Source organism: Myotis lucifugus, unplaced genomic scaffold (assembly GCF_000147115.1).
Source record: "Myotis lucifugus unplaced genomic scaffold, Myoluc2.0 scaffold_162, whole genome shotgun sequence".
Lineage (NCBI taxonomy): Eukaryota > Metazoa > Chordata > Mammalia > Chiroptera > Vespertilionidae > Myotis > Myotis lucifugus.
In genome coordinates, this window is record NW_005871210.1 from 1,111,884 (window position 1) to 1,130,358 (window position 18,475).

General features: G+C 47.5%; 2 protein-coding genes across 9 annotated transcripts in view; both read left to right on the forward strand.

Moving 5' to 3' along the window:
• Positions 1-11,452, forward strand: part of SFXN2 (sideroflexin 2) — a 65,205-nt gene extending 53,753 nt beyond the window's left edge. For 4 of the 6 annotated variants that reach the window (XM_023759822.1, XM_023759824.1, XM_023759823.1 and 1 more), the window contains 11 exons: positions 1,883-2,068; positions 2,243-2,413; positions 3,397-3,495; positions 4,792-4,867; positions 5,161-5,246; positions 6,800-6,860; positions 7,193-7,259; positions 7,849-7,898; positions 8,233-8,282; positions 10,228-10,275; positions 11,025-11,273. In XM_023759822.1, coding sequence (XP_023615590.1) covers positions 1,883-2,068; positions 2,243-2,413; positions 3,397-3,495; positions 4,792-4,867; positions 5,161-5,246; positions 6,800-6,860; positions 7,193-7,259; positions 7,849-7,898; positions 8,233-8,282; positions 10,228-10,275; positions 11,025-11,124 — 994 coding nt within the window. In that variant the 3' untranslated portion in view covers positions 11,125-11,273. Of the gene's footprint in view, positions 1-1,882; positions 2,069-2,242; positions 2,414-3,396; positions 3,496-4,791; positions 4,868-5,160; positions 5,247-6,799; positions 6,861-7,192; positions 7,260-7,848; positions 7,899-8,232; positions 8,283-10,227; positions 10,276-11,024 lie in introns of all 6 variants that reach the window. The other 2 variants (XM_023759821.1, XM_023759825.1) reach the window with 2 other exon arrangements.
• Positions 11,453-16,734: 5,282 nt separating this feature from the next.
• WBP1L (WW domain binding protein 1 like) overlaps positions 16,735-18,475 on the forward strand; it is a 59,173-nt gene continuing 57,432 nt past the window's right edge. For all 3 annotated transcript variants that reach the window (XR_002830979.1, XR_002830980.1, XM_006095908.3), the window contains exon 1: positions 16,735-17,039. Coding sequence is in view for 1 of the 3 variants with exons in the window: in XM_006095908.3 (XP_006095970.2) it covers positions 16,950-17,039 (90 nt within the window). In the remaining 2 variants the exon portion in view is untranslated. The remainder of the gene's footprint in view (positions 17,040-18,475) is intronic.

Sequence of the window (18,475 nt, forward strand, 5' to 3'; positions counted from 1 at the left end):
TTTTGAACTGTAGCCACGTGGTCAATAAGTAAAGTACATGACCTTGATTTCATGTGTACTGTGCATATTGGCCAATCCAAAGTACTGTATTTTCATTGACTATAAAGCTTCCTTTGCAATATTCATTCTTCTTACATAATCCCTTCTTGTTATTATACTTCTGGTTATTTAAATGTTTTAAAAGACTCACTGTGAACTTTACCCACATCTTAAAAGCTAGACTTTTCTGAACAATTCCAGTCTTCCTGCATCCAACTGAAATGTTATAAAATATGACAAGCATGTGGACAGATATAGTGCAAATCTTATAATGCATTTTGATACGGTATATGAATTATCTTCTATTAACTAAAATGTGTCCCAATAAATATGCCCATCATCTGTGGGTCTCCTACTGATATCTAACTTATAAAGAGGTCATTCAACTTTTATACTAAGCAGACAAAAAATTTTTCAAAAGCTATAACAGAGCATCTCTGCTTGGGCCTGGGAAAAGAGAACTGTAGTTTGGTTTATTATTGTTTCTATCTTAGTAAATCAAGACTGTCATTAGGGTTTTTAAGTTTCCATCTTAATTCTTCAACACTGGTTTAATATGGACCAGTTTTTATGGAAACTGCAAAAACCATAAACAACCAAGATCTATAAATGATTTTCCTCTTAGAAAACTTAACATTGTACTTTCCAGCTTATTGAAAGCAGTTAAATATCTATGTTAATTCCATATATTTAGTAATTTCTTAAGATATACTGGCACATATTTTAGTATAGAAGATTATCAAGTACAAGAATTATATTCTGCTACTTGAGACAAATGATGTCAATTATAAATCTAAATAATAAAAGGTTAAGGTGATAGATAGAATCAAATTTTACTTTGACCGATTTTAGTAGGTTACTTTTTATATTAGATCCACAAGTAAGCTTAAGTTAAAATATTGAAAAAGAACTGAAAGATTAGGATAACATGTATATCTTGTGGCAAATGATACTTGCATGTTAATAAAGGCTCTGTTGACTGAAAAAAAAAAAAGTCCCTCATCTATTTCAGATAAGGTGACCATTTAATTTATCATGCAAATTGGGACACATGCAAATTGAGAGTGAAAGGGGTGCTATTAGTAATGACCCCAGGCCAACACTCCTAGGCAAACTGGGAGATATGGTCGTCTCAGTCTTAGATGCCTCTTTTCTGGCTTTCCACTGCTCCCAGGGTCTGGCGGCAGCATTGTTTATTCTGCTGTCCGTATTGAATTACTTACCTGTTTAACCTCTATTCTGAAATTCCTTGAGGGCAGACATGGCGCCTTGCTCACAGCCATGGCCCTGAATCTCTCACAGGGCCGACATGCACCACACACAGACACTGAAATGACGAAAGTGATCATGCCATGTTCATTTCCACTTTATCTGTGATTGTTTCTACCTTTAATGTGATCCCATGCCTTCTACCTCCTTCAGATAAATCTATCTCCTAGGGCCTCCCTCACATTCCACTCCTTCTGGGAAGCCCCCTCTGATTACTCTGTTCCTTCGTCTCTGCTTCTGCTGATCTCCTGTATTATTGTTGCTGTACATATTACATATGATTCCACTGTGGGCTCTTGTTCCTCAGTCAGACTCCGCTCCCCAAGTACAGGCACTGTGTTGTCCCCTTTACCAGTCTCCCCCGCAGCATGATCAAGCACAGGGCTGGCCACCAGCAGGCACTCAGGAAACACATGGTGGTACCCAGTTGCTCAGTCTGAGTCCTTCCCAGACTGAGTGAGATGACGGCAGTGGCTGGTGAAAGCGGGCAGTTTACCAGAGTGGGAGATGCCCAGGGCTCCCGGGTCAGGTTTTGATTTAGGGAACAGTCCTCATTTTTCCTGTCTTCCTTAAGTACACAGTTCTGTGTGCGAAGCAAGATGGAGCCTGACCTGTCTGGTTTTAACATCGATGCCCCCCGTTGGGACCAGTCCACTTTCCTGGGGCGGGTGAAGCACTTCTTCAATATCACGGACCCTTGCACTGTTTTGGTACCAGAGGGGGAGCTGGATTGGGCCAAGATGATGGTGGAGAAAAGCAGGTGAATGGTTAGGGGAAGGGGGTTGGAGGCACTGGGGCAATTTGGATGGGTTCCCTAGAGGAGGTGGAAACTGAAGATGAGGGTACAGGCAGAAATCTCAGGGAGGAGGGAGAAATTAGAGCAGGATGACTTGGAGTGGGGGGACATGGGGGTAACTCTGTCCTTGGGTGACAGGATGGGGGTCGTGCCCCCAGGGACTCAAGTGGAGCAGCTGCTGTATGCCAAAAAGCTCTATGACTCTGCCTTCCACCCTGACACCGGGGAGAAGATGAATGTCATTGGACGGATGTCCTTCCAGGTTCCCGGCGGCATGATCATCACAGGCTTCATGCTCCAGTTCTACAGGTGGGACTTGGGGGCAAGGCGATCGGAGGTGTAGCCACTTGGTTCTGCTAGCCAGGGAGCCCTATTATAATAATCGCCATCTTTATTGAAACTTTCCCGATACTAGGCACTGTGTTGAATTCTTTGAATGTGTTACCTCATGTAATTTTCTCAACAGTCCTACAGAGAGGTACTATTACCTCTCCATTTTATAGATGAGGAACTGAGGTTCCAGAGAGGTTATATAACTTGTGCAAGCTCATACAGCCAGGAAGTATTGGTACCTGGGTTTTAACTAAGGCAGTCCTTTCTAGAACGCTCAGTGAATACACGATACTAATTTCCTCTTTAAAAGGTGCTTATATTAACAATGAATTTAATGCATTTTATAATGTAATATCCCAGGAAAAAAATAGGAAGGCCCTTTCAGCTCAGTTGGGGAGAGAATAAACGTTGTAGCTACTGGATGTGTGGCTCTTCCCCCTTCCTCTCCTCCTTCTCCCGCCCCCCTACGCATTTATTTGTCTAGTTATTGAGCCAGACTTTGGGCCCCAGCTGTTAGGAATATAAAGACTTTAGTCCTTCCTTCCCCTCAAGGAGCTTTCAGTTTTGTTAGAGACCAAGAAGTAAGTGAACTGTTACAGTCCAGCTTGCTAAGTGGTAGGTTGAGAGAATATGGGATTTTAAGAGTTGGGAGCATGGGATGACTTCATCTCAGGAAGGGCAGGGGAAGGGTCAAAAAAGGTTCCAAGGAGGAAGTAATCTCTCAACAGGGCAGGATTTAGCCATGGATGGAACAGAGTGTGAGTGTGAAAGTGAGTGAGTGTGTGAGTGTGTGTGTGTGTGTGTGTGTGTGTTCCAGGAAGAGGGGCAAGACTGTACAAAAGCCCAGGTGTATAGAACATGGGAGCAGTTTGGGGAACAGCTGTTAACATGGTTTGACCTGTGTATACCAAGCCCTCCCTTCCATTCTCCTCTCCTTTCCGGACCTCGATTACTGGTAGGACGACGCCAGCGATCATCTTCTGGCAATGGGTGAACCAGTCCTTCAATGCCTTAGTCAACTACACCAACAGGAATGCGGCTTCCCCCACATCAGTCAGGTAGGAGACTCGAACCCCAGGCTGTCCACGTGGGTTTGGAGGAGGTGGCTGTCCTTTTGCCTCCAGGGGAACAACCTTTCTAAAGGGTTCTCAGGCTGCCAGTCCTCCCTGCGTAGGGTTCACACTGGACAGGTGATGAAGTTCCTCCCTTTTCAGGGCTTGGAAGTGTTGTCTTAAGCTGACTAGGAAAGCATCTTCTTGGACCAATTCAAAATGTGTTCATTTTTTAAAAAATATATTTTTATTGATTTCAGAGAGGAAGAGAGAGATAGAAACATCAATGATGAGAGGGAATCATTAATTGGCTGCCTCCTGCACGCCCCCCACTGGAGATTGAGCCCGAAACCTGGGTATAACTGGAATCGAACCCGGGACCCTTTAGTCCGCAGGCCAATGCTCTATACACTGAGCCAAACTGGCTAGGGCAAAATGTGTTCATTCTAAAAGTATTTCTTCTACATTCATTCTACACATATGTCAGGAATGGCTCAGGTGTTGGGGATACATTTGAGTAAGGCATTTGTGGTCCTTCTTCTTGTAGAATTTAAGGTTTCCTAAGAAAACAAGTACAATAATCTCAGATTGTCGCCATTAGGAAACACACAGGTGACAAGATAGAGAACAGCAGAGAGGTGTCTGTGTAGATAGGCTGGTCAGGGAAGTCCTCCCTATACAGCTGATGTATCAGCTGAGTTCTGAAGGATAAGGATTTAGCTATGAAAGAGCCCAGGGAACCCAGCCAGTGTGACTCAGTGGTTGAGTGTTGACCTATGAATCAGGAGGTGATGGTTGGATTCGTGGTCAGGGCACATGCCTGGGCTCGATCCCCAGAAGGGAATGTGTAGGAGACAGCCAATCAACGATTCTCTCTCATCATTTTTGTTTCTCTCTCTTTCTCCCTCTCCCTTCCTCTCTGAAATCAATAAAAATATATTAAAAAAAGAAAAGAAAGAGCCCAGGGAAGAATACCCTGGGAAGGGAGCAGCGGTGTGCAGAGATCCTGAGGTAGGAAAAAGCTGGGTGTGTTTAAAGGACAGAAAGGAAGCACCTGGAACAATCTATAGCACATAATAGACACTCAATAAGTATTTGTTGGATTCAAATATAAATAAAGTACAGAAAGGAGGCCCAGGGGGCTGGATCACCTGGAGTTAGGGGGAGGCTACAAGGTGACACGGACAAACCACATGAACTTCTCAGGTATGAAGCCTCATTTCCAGACTTCCTCCCTCAAGCCATGGTCTTACTCTCAGCCCAAAGGGCTCCCCATTCCTAAGCACCTCTCTCCTCCACTAGGCAGATGGCCCTTTCCTACCTCACAGCCACAACTACTGCGGTGACCACTGCTGTGAGCATGAACATGTTGACAAAGGTACTCCTGGGGCTGCTGTGGGCATGGTGGTCACCAGGGGGCAGCAAAGTCCTAGGGAGAACTAGGCATTGCCCCATCTGGGTGAGTTGGGGTATAACCAGAGCCCAGCCAGGTAATGGGAAATGCAGCAGGGCTGTCCCCAGGTTGGTCTTTCTCAGGCCTCTGAGCGAGTTTGGCTTCCCAGATGGGTGCCTGGGTGTGTGGCAGTAGCCCTTGTTTTGTAGCCCGTAAGTCCCTCCACTCTCACCTTTCAGCGAGCCTCAACAACTCCCATTGTTCCCTTTCTCCAACAGAAAGCTCCACCCTTGGTGGCCCGCTGGGTGCCCTTTGCTGCTGTAGCTGCTGCTAACTGTGTCAATATCCCAATGATGCGACAGCAGTGAGTACAGGGGTCCCCTTTCCTCCTTACCAGCCACAAGATCAGCAGGGAAACCAAGGCAAGAGACCAAGGCAGTGGGTGGCTTCTTGGAGCTGGGGTGGATGTGGGGGGAGGCTGCCAGGCTGTGCCTCTGAAGGGTCCCTGAGGATCGGCTACTCTAATAGTGATGGCCACTCCAATACGAGTGGCGGGTAATTTAGGTTTAATCTGTGATGGGTATGTGGGAGCCATTTTTTTGATGGTGTGGGATGGAGACATAGCCTGTGCATTTTATACTCAATCATGTTCTTTCAACTGCAACTGTATTTAAGTTGTGAGCGCTGCCTACTTCCAAAGCCCTGGGGATGGTTTACAGAATGAAATGCCCCAGAGCGAGGTGTCCAAAGATAGAACAGAGCCAAGAAGCTTTGAAAGAAGCCGGAGGAATAGGTCGATGTTTTCCAGGTACCCAGCTCTAAGAATAGTTAAAAGGAGAAAGCTGTTGTGTCTCTCAGTTCTTATTTCTTTTTTTTTTAATTAAAAAATATTTTTATTGATTTCAGAGAGGAAGGGAGAGGAAGAGAGGGAGATAGATACATCAATGATGAGAGAGAATCATGGATCGGCTGCCTCCTACACGCCCCCTACTGAGGATCGAGCCCGCAACCCAGGCATATGCCCTTGAACGGAATCGAACCTCCGATCCTTCAGTCTGCAGGCCAACACTCTATCCACTGAGCCATGCCAGCTAGAGCAGTTCTTATTTCTTGACTAGAGAAAGCATAGATGTTCCTCTGTTATACAATTGAATGATGTAATAGATGTAAAGTCCTCAAAATAGCACCTAGAACATAACAAGTGCTATATAAATGTTAGCTTTTATTGCTGCTGTTGTCATCATTGCCTTCATCATCATCACCAATTTCTACAGCCACATTTTCTTAGAACTGCTAGTAAGTGGAAATGTGTCACGTTGCCCTTGCTGAGAGCACACTACGGGATAGCTGTGCATACACATTGCTCCTCTACTCTCTCCCTTCCCCATCCAGTTTCTCCTTTCCATCAAATGAATAAGTCCCAGCCGTCTACCTGGTTTTGGGGCGAATGCTGTCAAGAACTGGCCTGAGAATAATAACCAGAGCAGCTACTGTTTGTGGTGCAGGCGCGCCGTGTCAGACACCGGACTAACCACTTTGCAGGCATTATCCTGTTAAAACACTGAGTCCTATGAAGCGGGTGTCAGGATTGTCTCCATTTTGCAGTTGATAACAGTCTTTAGAAGGATTAGGGAACTTGCTCATGATCAGACACACTCTACAGTGTCAGGATTCAACCTAGGCAGTCTGGGCTCAGGACTAGCTCTCTTAGCCAATGCCCTAGATCACTTCAGATACCACTCGCTGGAGTGCAGGGGAAGGTCACAGGGCAAGGCTACGGAGGTGGCTACGGAGGTGGCTCCCTAGAGCGTGAGTGCCCTGGCCTTGGTCCCCTGGCCTTGGTCCCCTGGTGTGTCACATGGCTGGCAGGCTTCCAGCACCCCTTTCGCAAATCCAGCATCTCCTGTCTGTGTCTAGGGAACTCATCCAAGGCATCTCCGTGAAGGACAAAAATCATAATGAGCTTGGTCATTCCCGGGTGAGCAAAGGTCTCCCTTTGGGTGGGAGGAGGGAACTCCCTTTCATACCCTGTCCTGTCCTTAGTGGTCAGAGCAGGATCTCCCCGACTCCACTCTCATTCTCCTCAATTCCCACCCCACATTTCTCTGTTTGGGACATTTCTCATGTCCTTTCTGCTTCATTTCTAGTCCTGAAGCTGGCTGGGTAGGCGAAGGTTGGGAGAAGCCACTCAGCCCCTGGCAGGTCCATCCCTTCCCCTGTACCAGCTCAGACTTGGCTATGACCCTGACTGGCCCAGCCATGGATATTGGATAAGGTCATTCCTAACAACTTGCTCTTTTCTGCCCTCAGAGAGCTGCGGCCATAGGCATCACCCAAGTGGTTATTTCTCGGATCACCATGGCAGCCCCTGGCATGAGTAAGATGGGGGCCCCTGGAGCACATGATAGAGGCCTCAGCCACACTCAGCTTTCGGGTGGGAGGTGGGACCCCAGCTTCTACAGCGATGCTTCTCATACTGGTTTGCTTGAGTGCTGAAAGCCACAGGAGAACCACACTGTAGTTCTTGGAACATCAATTGATGAGACACTTGACGTTATTTTTATTCAGCACATATTTCTTAGGTACCTTCAATGTACTGGACACAGTGTGGGGTCCCGGGGAGACAGTGGTAGCGAAAATAAATCCCCTTCCCTGGTTGTGCTTCCAGCAGGGGCATGTTACAGGGGAAGATAAAAAGTCTGTTTACATGAGCTCTCAGACATAGTTTTGAGTTTTGAGGACACTTTGGGTCTGGGCACGTGTTCTATTGTTGCCGGTGTGCTTTGGGAAGCACCCTTCTGCTGGGACATGGGGGACAAGTCAGAGTGGCCATTCTCCCAAATGAAAAGTATTTCCTGGAGCTTCTGTGGAAGGAGGGAGAATCATTCAGTCCCTGATCTGACTTCGGAAAGGGGTCTTAGGGAGAGTCTTACAGGTCCCCCCGGCTTCTCCCTGGTTTCTTTCAGTCTTATTGCCAATCGTCATGGAAAGGCTGGAGAAACTGCCCTTCATGCAGGTGAGTGGGGTTTCCTTTTGCCTCTTCCCTGCCCAGAGTCCTCCCACCACACCTGTGCCTGGGAGCTCCTGGTCCTCTCCTCCTTCCCTCTAGCTGCCAGTCTTCATCTCACTGAAGTAGGGCTCATCATCCCAGTCCCCCCTGGCTGCCCGCTTCAGACAACATAGCGGGTTGCTTGGCCTTGTCTACAGAGAGCAAGGAGAGCCCTTCTCCTCTCCGTCAGGGCCAGCAGTCTTATACCTGAGGCTGGTTGGTTGGGCGCGGGGCAGGCGTGGGGTTCACCTTAAGGTATGTAAGTCCCATGTGGGTTTTCCTTTTGTTTGTTTTTGTGCAGAAAGTCAAGGTCCTGCATGCGCCGTTGCAGGTTATGCTGTGTGGGTGCTTGTGAGTAAGATGTTTTCTTGGTTTGGGTTCTGTGGTAGCTGGGGCACCAAGGTCTGTCTTCTTATGTCACCTGTGTTGAAGAGCATGCACTCCTTTGCCTGACTTCCACAGCGCTGGGGCTCAGTACACCTGTGATCCATCTAGAGAGCTCTCACCTCATCTCTTTGGAGGGAACCAGGCTAGCTAGGCTCTGTGTACACATGAGCATGGAAGGCAGAAAGCTTGGGTACCCTCCTGTCCCAGGGTCTTCCCTCTGACCTTCAGTCTGGAGAAGAGACAAAAATGATGAGACAAATGGGAGATATCTGTAATACTATCAGCAATAAAAACTTTATTTCAAAACCATAAAATCTCAATTATGAAAATTAAAAAAAAAACCCAATTTTATTTCAAAAGAAAAAAAAAAAGAGACAATCCCACCATGAAAAAGAAGTGATAGTTATGCGACATGATAGAGGTGTTAGCTAACACTCAGATCATCATGTTGCGATATGTGAATGTATCAAATCAACATCTTAAACTTCCACATTGTTACATGTCAATTATATCTCAATAAAATAAATAAATAGATAAAATACACAAAGAGACAAAAATGTGAGACAGCCTGGGGCTGTCAAGCATCCCAACCTCGCACGGGAGGAAAACACGTCATGGCAGCATTCTTAGGTGCCTGCCATCGACTGGACATGTCCTACCATTAATCATGCTTCCCAGGACTACAGGGCTAATGACGGCAACAACAACTAACACATATTGAATGTGCTCCCTGTGCTAGTGCTGCACATCTATAATTTCACTTAATTTCCCCAGCCCTGGAAGCATAGATGCCATTATCTTCTTTTACAAAAGGCTTGGAGCGATGAAGACACTTGCTCAATTGCTGGAGCTGAGATTGGTCCTCGGCGACATGCTAAACTTCTGTTAATTGAATTACCACGGGTGGGCAGTTCCCACAGGTCGGGTGCTGCACATAGGTTGTTATCGCATTGAATCCTCGCAGTGACGCTGCAAAGCAGACACTCTTGTCCTCCCTCTGCTGGCCCAGAGGTAACGTGCCCCAGACTGTACAACTTCTAAGTGTCAAAGCTGTGGTAGGAACTCAGGTCTGTTAGACTCCCAAGTCCTGTGAGACATTGTTCTGGACCTGCATCATCTGAAAACTTGTTAGAAGTAAAGACTCTCAAACCTTTCCCGAGACCTACTGAATCAGCATCGCATTTTTCTAAGCCCCTGGAGTTATTTGTATGCACACTGAAGTTTGATCAACCCTGCCCCTTACTGTTCTCCAACAGTCCAGAATTCAGCCGTGGGCAAACTACGGCCCGCGGGCTGGATCCGGCCTGTTTGAAATGAATAAAACTAAAAAAAAAAAAAAAAGACCGTACCCTTTTATGTAATGATGTTTACTTTGAATTTATATTAGTTCACACAAACACTCCATCCATGCTTTTGTTCCGGCCCTCCGGTCCAGTTTAAGAACCCATTGTGGCCCTCGAGTCAAAAAGTTTGCCCAGCCAAAACCGGTTTGGCTCAGTGGATAGAGCGTCGGCCTGCGGACTGAAAGGTCCCAGGTTCGATTCCGGTCAAGGGCATGTACCTGGGTTGCGGGCACATCCTCAGTGGGGGATGTGCAGGAGGCAGCTGATTGATGTTTCTCTCTCATCGATGTTTCTATCTCTCTCCCTTCCTCTCTGTAAAAAATCAATAAAATATATTAAAAAAGAAAAGTTTGCCCACCCCTGGTCCAGATGTTCAGTGAATAGAGGAGCAGGGCCTTTGGATTCACACCCCTCACTGCTTTCCCTGCATATCAGTGGATGCATGTGGTCTTTAGGGGCTGCTGCCTGCACTCCCTAGTGACTTCATGTGCTTGAACAACAGGGGTGGATCGGGGTAAGGGATGAAGGGTGGAGGCTGGCTGATTTTAATCCGTGCTAGAATGCAGCCTCATCTTCATGGTGCCAGTGGCATGTGGGCTCTTCCCACAGATATGGTATCAGCTATTCATTCCTTCCTTTGTTTTTCCAAATGTCCTGTCCCTACTCTCCCTGCCCTGCTTGCTGTCCGGAAGGAGAGAGGGAGGGGCAAGAAGGGCAGCATTTGTCCAGCGACAAGTGCCTGTCAGCCTAAACTCTGGGCCTCTTAACCCTGCGTGAATGGTAAGCCAGAACACGTCTCCAAAGGGATGAACTGCTTCCAGGGCAGCAAGGGCTGCCTTGGAGAGAAAGTGGGGGAACAACAAGAGACTCTGTCCTGCTGGTTGGGTTATTAGATAAATCTCCCCTGGCTGGACCCAGGTCCTTATTCTGGCTCTTATTTGCCAGAGGGTGGATGAATTGAACCTTTTCATCCACCATGTCATGGAAGGGCAGCATCAGGTGGGTGGGAGGACGGACTTGTTCCAGGAGACCAGGTATGAATACAGACCTGGAATATATTCCGAGGAGATGCCACTCTCCCCTTCCTTAGTGCTCTTAGCTCAGTGGTCATCTGTTAGATGTCTCCTGTGTTCCGAGCACTGTGCCTGTAATCTTGTGGAGAAGGTGGAAGTTGAGCACCAGGGAGAAGGAAGACAGGCCTGAGTAGAGGTAAAAGCAACATATTGTGTTGTACAGTAGCTCTTACTAATTCTGAAGGGACAAATGGGGAAGGGGCTTTTTAGAAGTGGTATTTGAGTTGGTATCGAAGGGTAATTTGCTGCTGTCTAGGTGGCATACTCATAACCTTCTTCTCTCTCCTCAGTGAACTGCCAGTTTCCTACCTGGAACAGGAGCTCCAAGACACCATCAAGGCCAAGTATGGAGAACTTGTGCCTTCTGTCTACTTCAATAAGGGTCTCTAAATGTCCCGCCTCAGCAAGGACCAGTCTGTACCAATATTCACCAGCTCCTCCTTAGCTGCCTGTGCCCTCATTCCTCTTTGCCAACAGGGCCTAAGGTTCCGGTGTACTTGGGGGTGTATGAGGCAGCAGAATTCCTCATGCTTCTACCCAGGCACTTGGTTTATTGGGCTCCAGGGGATGAAAGTGAACAAGGGGCGGAAGACCAAATCCTCTGTCTGCTTCCCCCTTCCATCCCATGGAAACCAGGAGCTGAGGCCCCCTCAGGGAGAAGTTGCTGGGACCAGAGGGAGACATTCAGCAAATCGATTGGAAAAATTAGGAAAACTTTGGGATTGGGAAGAACCCCTGGGACAAAGAGAAGTTCCTACTCTTCTTTCCTCTTTCCTCTGTGTCATCTTCTCTCAAGCCATGAAACCTTTACCCATGTAGTTCTAGCTAACACGGGGGGAGGGAGGGCTGGTCTGTGTTGGGGCTCATCTCCACTCTACCCCATTCTCCTCATTGCCCCTGTCAGAAAGGTTCTTTGGGAGTGCTGCTAACCTTGAGTTTTATCAGACACCTGGGAGTTCTTAGTGCTGAAAAAAGGTCATTGTGTGAGGCAGCAGAGTTCCATGGTGCTCAAGCCCTGTCTATAGATAATTTGTTCTGCTCTAAAATCATGTCTGATTTTATTTCTGTGTTTAAAAGATATTTCTGCTCAGCCTGTATGGCTCAGTGGTTGAGCATCAACCTATGAACCAGGAGGCCACGGTTTGACTCCTGGTCAGGGCACATGCCTGGGTTGTGGGCTCAATCCCCAGTAGGGGGCCTGCAGGAGGCAGCCCATCAATGATTCACTCTAATCATTGATGTTTCTATCTCTCCCTCTCCCTTCCTCTCTGAAATGAATAATACACACACACACACACACACACACACACACACACACACACACAGATCTAGAATGGCTGTGGCTCTGGTCACCTTGGGAAAAAAAAAAGATAATTCTACTAACTGTGAGTAAAAAGGATCTATGTAGGCATCAACCACACATTGTAATGGGTGTAATTTCCTGGCTACCTCCCTTCTTCAGCCCATTCGGTTAAATACCAAAGACTGGTGTGTACTGACTAGGAAAGGGAAGTTTTATTTGGACGCCTATAAGAGAAAACCAGCCAGGACCAAAGAGCCTTCAAGGACACACAGCAAAGCACAGTCACTTGCCCTTTCCAACTTGGCTGCTGTAGGTGATTTCTCACCCTCCTTGGGGGACTGTTGTGGCATACCTGGGGTCAGTGTCTGTCTGAGCTTTGTCTAGTAGAATTTACTGACTGTTCAAAGATACCACTGTGAATTGAATAAATTTCTTCAAAGCACAACGAACTGTCTGCAGCTGAGTTAATAACACCTGGATGGAAAATAGGATCTGGACTGACTTTAGCCTTGGCCTGGAGGGAGGGCAACAACTTTAGGGGAACCTACCTGTCCGAAGCCCGGAAGCCATTGCTCATCTACCTTATTACAAGGGAAAAACCCACCTGTCTGCTGGAAGCTCCAGAGAGCTCCCAGAATGGGAGCTGTGTTGCTCTCGAGCAGGAGTTGGCAAACCATGGCTCAAGGTTTTAAAGGGCCGTAAAAAGGAAGAAAAGGATATGTGACAGAGACCCAATGCATGTAACATGCAAAACCTAGAGTATTTACTCTCTGGTCCTTTACGCAAAAAGTTTTTTCTACTCTGGAAAAATAGCTCTAAAAAATGCACCAGGAGCACCTGTTAAAACAGATCATATGGCTTCCTCTTCCAGATTTCTAAATTATGTGGGTCTGGGGCAGAGCCTTGGGATTTACACTTCTGGTAATTTTCCAGTGGTGATTCTACATACTACACTTGAAGGACCATTGCTCTAATGAGAAGGGCCTCCATTCTGCGGTCACAATACTGGCTGCAACTTACTTTTTCCCTCTATTTAAAAAAAATTAAAATGTAATCCATATCACATAAATTCATCCTATTAAAGTGTACAAATTAGTGATTTGTAGTATACTCAGCAAAGCTGTACAACCATAATCATGATCTAATTCCAGAACTTTTTCATTACCCCCAAAAGAAACTATGAATTAAGTCACTCCCTCATCCCCCAGCCCCAACCCTTCACAATCCATAATCTACTTTCTCTGTTTCTAGTTTTGCCTGTTCCGGACATTTCATATAAATGGAATCACACTGTGTGTGGCCTTCTGTATCTGGCTTCTTTCACTTAGTATAATGTTTTCAAAGTTCATACATGTTATAATGTACAATTTGATTTTAGCTGCTGTCGAAGCAGAAAGGTCTGTGTCTTTGAGTTAGTTTTCTTAGGATACGAGATTTGGCTTCAGCTTTGCCCACTTCCAAAGACAAATTGGGAAATCCTTACCAGAGCTCAGAAGCAGTTTGACACTGATGTTCTTTCAAAAACCAACCACCTTTCCCTTTCCTTCCCAGTTTCTTAAGCTTCCTGGCATTCCTCTTCTCTTCACAGATGATTACTCTTCGGAAAAGTCTGGAGTATGTAGTGGCTACAGTTCAGAGGCACTCTGAAAAGTATTCACTCAGACGGCATTTCAGCGCCATTTTGTAAGGCCTCTGCTTTCTTTCAATTGGCTCTTGGGGGGTGTGGAAATAAAGCCGGTGAGAGTGACTAAAATGCCTTGGTGTGGGCAGTGCTAATCCAGACTAAGTGTGTGTCCTGTCCAGTCGCTCAGTTTGAGCTCTCAGGGAAAGGGAGAAAGGGAAGTTGGGACAAAATCCTGTCTGACAAATAGAAGCCATTGGGGTTTCCTAATGATGATAATACCTGGCCTTTATATGGCCTCTGTAACTCTTTGATGCCAGGATTAAGACCCTCTGTATGGAAATAATTGGGCCCTTGCTTAGTACTCAATTAAAAAAAAATTTACCTAAGTCTCCTTTTCCCCCCATTGACCTCTCCCCTGCTGCCCCCACCCCCCAGCACATGCCCTCACCCCCCCATCTGTGTCCATGGGTTATGCTCATATGCATGCATACAAGTCCTTTGGTTGATCTCTTACCCCCTCACTCCCCACCTTCCCTCATAGGTTGAACAGTTTGTTCGATGCTTCTATGACTGGTTCTATTTTTGTTCATCAGTTTATGTTGTTCATAATATTCCACAAATGAGTGAGATCATGTGATATTTATCTTTCTCTGACTGGCTTATCTTGCTTAGCATAATGCTGTCCAGGTCCATCCATGCTGTTGCAAATGGTAAGAGTTCCTTCTTTTTTATAGCAGCATAGTATTCCATTGTGTAGTTGTACCTCACCAGTTTTTCATTATTAACACATCCATTTCGATTAGGCATCAGTGACGACAGGGAGAACGAGAGAGGAGATAGAAAACATCCACTGATGAGAGAGAATCTTGAATAGTTTCCTCCCTGAACACCCCCCTACTGGAGATCAAGCCCCACAACCCGGGGCATGTGCCCCTTGGCCAGAATTGAACCTGGGACACTTCAGTCCGCAGCCGACGTTCTATCCACTGAGCCAAACCAACTGGCTAGAGCAATGTACCACAGTTTTCTAATCCACTCATCTGCTGATGGGCGCTTAGGCTGTTTCCCAATCTTAGCTATGGTAAATTGTGCTGCTGTGAACATAGGGGTGCATATATCCTTTCTGATTGGTGTTTCTGGTTTCTTGGGATATATTTCTAGAAGTGGGATTACTGGATCAAGTGGGAGTTCCATTTTTAATTTTTTGAGGAAACTCCATACTGTTTTTCACAGTGGCTGCACCAGTCTGCATTCCCACCAGCAGTGCAAGAGGGTTCCTTTTTCTCCACATCCTTGCCAGCACTTGTTTGTTGATCTGTTGATGATAGCCATTCTGGCAGGTATGAGATGGTACCTCATTGTCGTTTTGATTTGCATCTCTTGGATGATTAGTGACTTAGAGCATGTTTTCATATGTCTCAGTACTCAATCTTTATTTATCCCCTATGGAGCTTGATTGTGGAATAGATAAATTGCTAAGAAACTTGAGATTGACAAAAATACTTGTCACCTTTTGCAGCACTTGGGAAAGCAGGATCAAGACAGAGGCAGAACTATGGACATTCTTATGTTGGGGCAAAACCAGTTTTCTTCACTCTTACCTGTTGCCCACTTTGCCACCATTTAAGCCAAGAACAAACTCCCTGTGGGCTCAGGCATAGGGCCAGACTGTATAATGCTTTGAGAGGAAAATGACAGCTACAGGCAGCTGGTTTCTCTGTCATGGGTCTTCATTTCACTATCATTGATTAAGTTCACAGTTGGGTCCTGTACAGGATGCTGTAGGGATTTCTTAGGAAATGAGTAAGACTTGGCGTGCTGTACAAAAAGCTGCAAATTTAGTAGGAGGGGTCAGCCAGGCAGATACAGATTAGATACACTGTGGGGGGGAGTGTTATGTGAATCCAGAAGAAGAAACAAGGGGGTGGGACTAGGAGTTTGTATGTGTAGTGTGTAAACGAAGTTAAGTGTATCGTGTAACACAGCACATTGAGGATCTCCTAAGTGTACCAGTGTGAGCAGAATGTGTGGGTGGCAGGTGAGATCAAGAGAAGTATGCAGGAATCAGGACACAGGACCATACTGCGAAGTTTGGACTATATATCCTGTAGGGAGGTGGTTTTTTGGTGTTTTTTTTTGGGGGGGGGGGTGTTAATCCTCACCCAAGGATATTTTTTCATCGATTTTTAGAGAGAGTGGAAGGGAAGGGTGAGAGACAGAGAGAAACATCGATGTGAGAGAGACACATTGATTGATTGCCTCCCCACAATCCGAGGTAGGTGCAACCCGAGGCAGGCACCCTTGACCAGAATCAAACCCGGGACCCTTCAGTCCACTGGCGGATGGATGCTCTATCCACTGAGGGAAAGCCATGAGACAAAAACGGTGTGTGTGTGTGTGTGTGTGTGTGTGTGTGTGTGTGTGTGTGGTAGAGCACCCTTGTGGTGGTGTGTGAAAGGAGACCATTTGTGTTTACCCAGAAGAGGAGAACATGGATGAAAGCCTTTGGGGTGGATTTCAGAGCTACTTTTGTGGTAGAGGGACTAGAATCTCGTCCCTGGAACTTGTGGTGACAAAGCACTGCGCCTCAGGCAAAGGCACTGTCTCCTAGGAAAGGCCAGCGGCCCCAAGCTATTGCTTGGGCAGTTTGAGACCAGCAGAGGGACCCTGGTACTGAGGCTGTGCTCCAAGACAAAAGATATCAGAACATTTTTAGATTGCAGTTGTTTTATTCTTTAGGAGCGCCCGGCTACCTTCTTAAAAAACAAACAAACATTTGCCAACACCATTTCGAATCATCACACTCTTTCTCTTCGCTAAACTGTGGAAACCTAGTACTTCCGCCACACTCAAGATGGCTACATCCGATTAGACTTTTCAATACCACGCGTTGGAGGAGGCCCCGCCCCCGGCCGGAGCGGCTTCCGACACTCCGCATTGACACGGCCCGCAGCACCCAAGATGGCCCAGCTTCCTCCTACTTTTCATTGGCTGGATCCTTCTGGTTTTCCTTCTTCACGGGGCGGGACTTCAGTAGGGGGCGGGACTTCGCTTTGATCGACAGCCATTTGGATGAATGGACGCAGGGCAGGGGCCAATGAAGCGCTGGAACTGGAGAACCTCCCAGTGTTTGGGCGGGTGTGTTGGCCGGGGTGGAGCCGAGCCGGAAGCGGGAGGGGAGAGCGAAACAGGAAAAGAAGGGAAGAAGGAAGAAGAGGAAAGAGGTGGAGAGGGAGGAGGAGGAGGGTGGTGGCGGCGCCGTGGCGGAGGAGCAGGAGCAGGAGGGGGATGGAGAGGAGAAGGCTCCTGGGTGGCATGGCGCTCCTGCTCCTCCAGGCGCTGCCCAGCCCCCTGTCAGCCAGGGCTGAACCCCCGCAGGTAAGGGGGAGGGGGCGTCCGGGCCCGGCTGGGAGCCTGGGGGTCGTCGAGGCCCGGCTGGAGGAGGCTGGAGGAGGCTGGAGACGGCCTCGCTGCTAGCTGGAGGGGCTGAGGGAGTGCTGTTGCCAGGAGTTGAGGGGTCCGGAGAGGGACCCCTATGCGTGCAGGGGCCAGGACCTCGGGGGGCGTCGGTGTGTCGCTGAGGGACACCTGTTTTGGTTTCTGGCAGGTCGGCAGAGGCGTGGTGCCAAGCGAGTGCGGGCCTTTGAGACGGCTGTTAGGTCAGGTGGGCCGGGACAGTGGTGCCAGGCGGGGGCATGCGGGGGGCATTCGTGTTCCCCGTGGAGCAAGTCTCCAAGCAGCGGCGCCGCGTGCCCGTCCGCGCGGGTCGGGTCCGTGGGCTCCCGAGTCAGCCAGAGGGGGGAGGGGCTGAGGGTATTTAGTTCAGGCTGGAGCAGGGGCAAGTTCTGAGGGCACCATTTTTAATCGTGGTTGGAGGCAGGACCCTTGGGAGGCAGGTGGGATGCAGTGGACCGGGACCCCTGAGGAGGGGGGTCCCAATAAGCTTTGACTGTTCGGCGGGCCGGCCGGGGAGAGCCCGTCGCTGACGCTGACCGGGGCTAGCCTCCTGGAGCACCCCAAATGGAGCTCTTCTTGCTGGGTGGCTGGCTTTTTATCCAGGCAGAGAAGCTGGCTTGTGTTGATTCCAGCTCTGGCTGGCGTTTCGAAACCTTAATGGGAGCATTACTCCTGGTGCCAAGTTGGGTGGGGTGCACTAGGGGTAATCACCCCTCCTTTGCTTGCGTCTGGCAAGGCTTTCCCATTCTATTTTCTTCACTTTCTCTTCCCTTCCCTGTCTTTTCAGAAAGACACACACATGATGGCAGAATCTATACAGCCCCTAGCACTTGAACCTTGCGTTGTGATCAAGAGTAGAAGCAGAGTCCCAGCAAACATATCTTTCCCATAAGGAGTTCACGGGCTTGTCGATTTACATGCTGTATGCATCTTTGTTTTGTCCATTAGTATTCTTTATTTTAAAGATCAAATGAGGTGAAATTCACATAAGCTATTTAAAACCATGTAACCATTTTAAAGTGAAAAATTCAGTGGCATTTAGTATATTAACAATGTTGTGCAATCACCGCCTCTGTCTAGTTTCAAAACATCCCAAAAGAGAACCCCCCTACCCATTAAGCAGTCCCCCCCTGTTCTCCACTTCCCCCGTCCCTGGCAACCACCAATATGCTTTCTGTCTCTATGTATTTACCTATTCGGAATATTGCATATAAATGCAATTCTACAGTGTGGCCTTTTGTGTCTGGGTTCTTTCCCTTAGCATACTGTTTTCCAGATTCATCCATGTTGTAGCATGAACCAGTACTTAATTATTTTTTATGGCCGCGTAATACTCCACTGTATGGCTATACCACAAT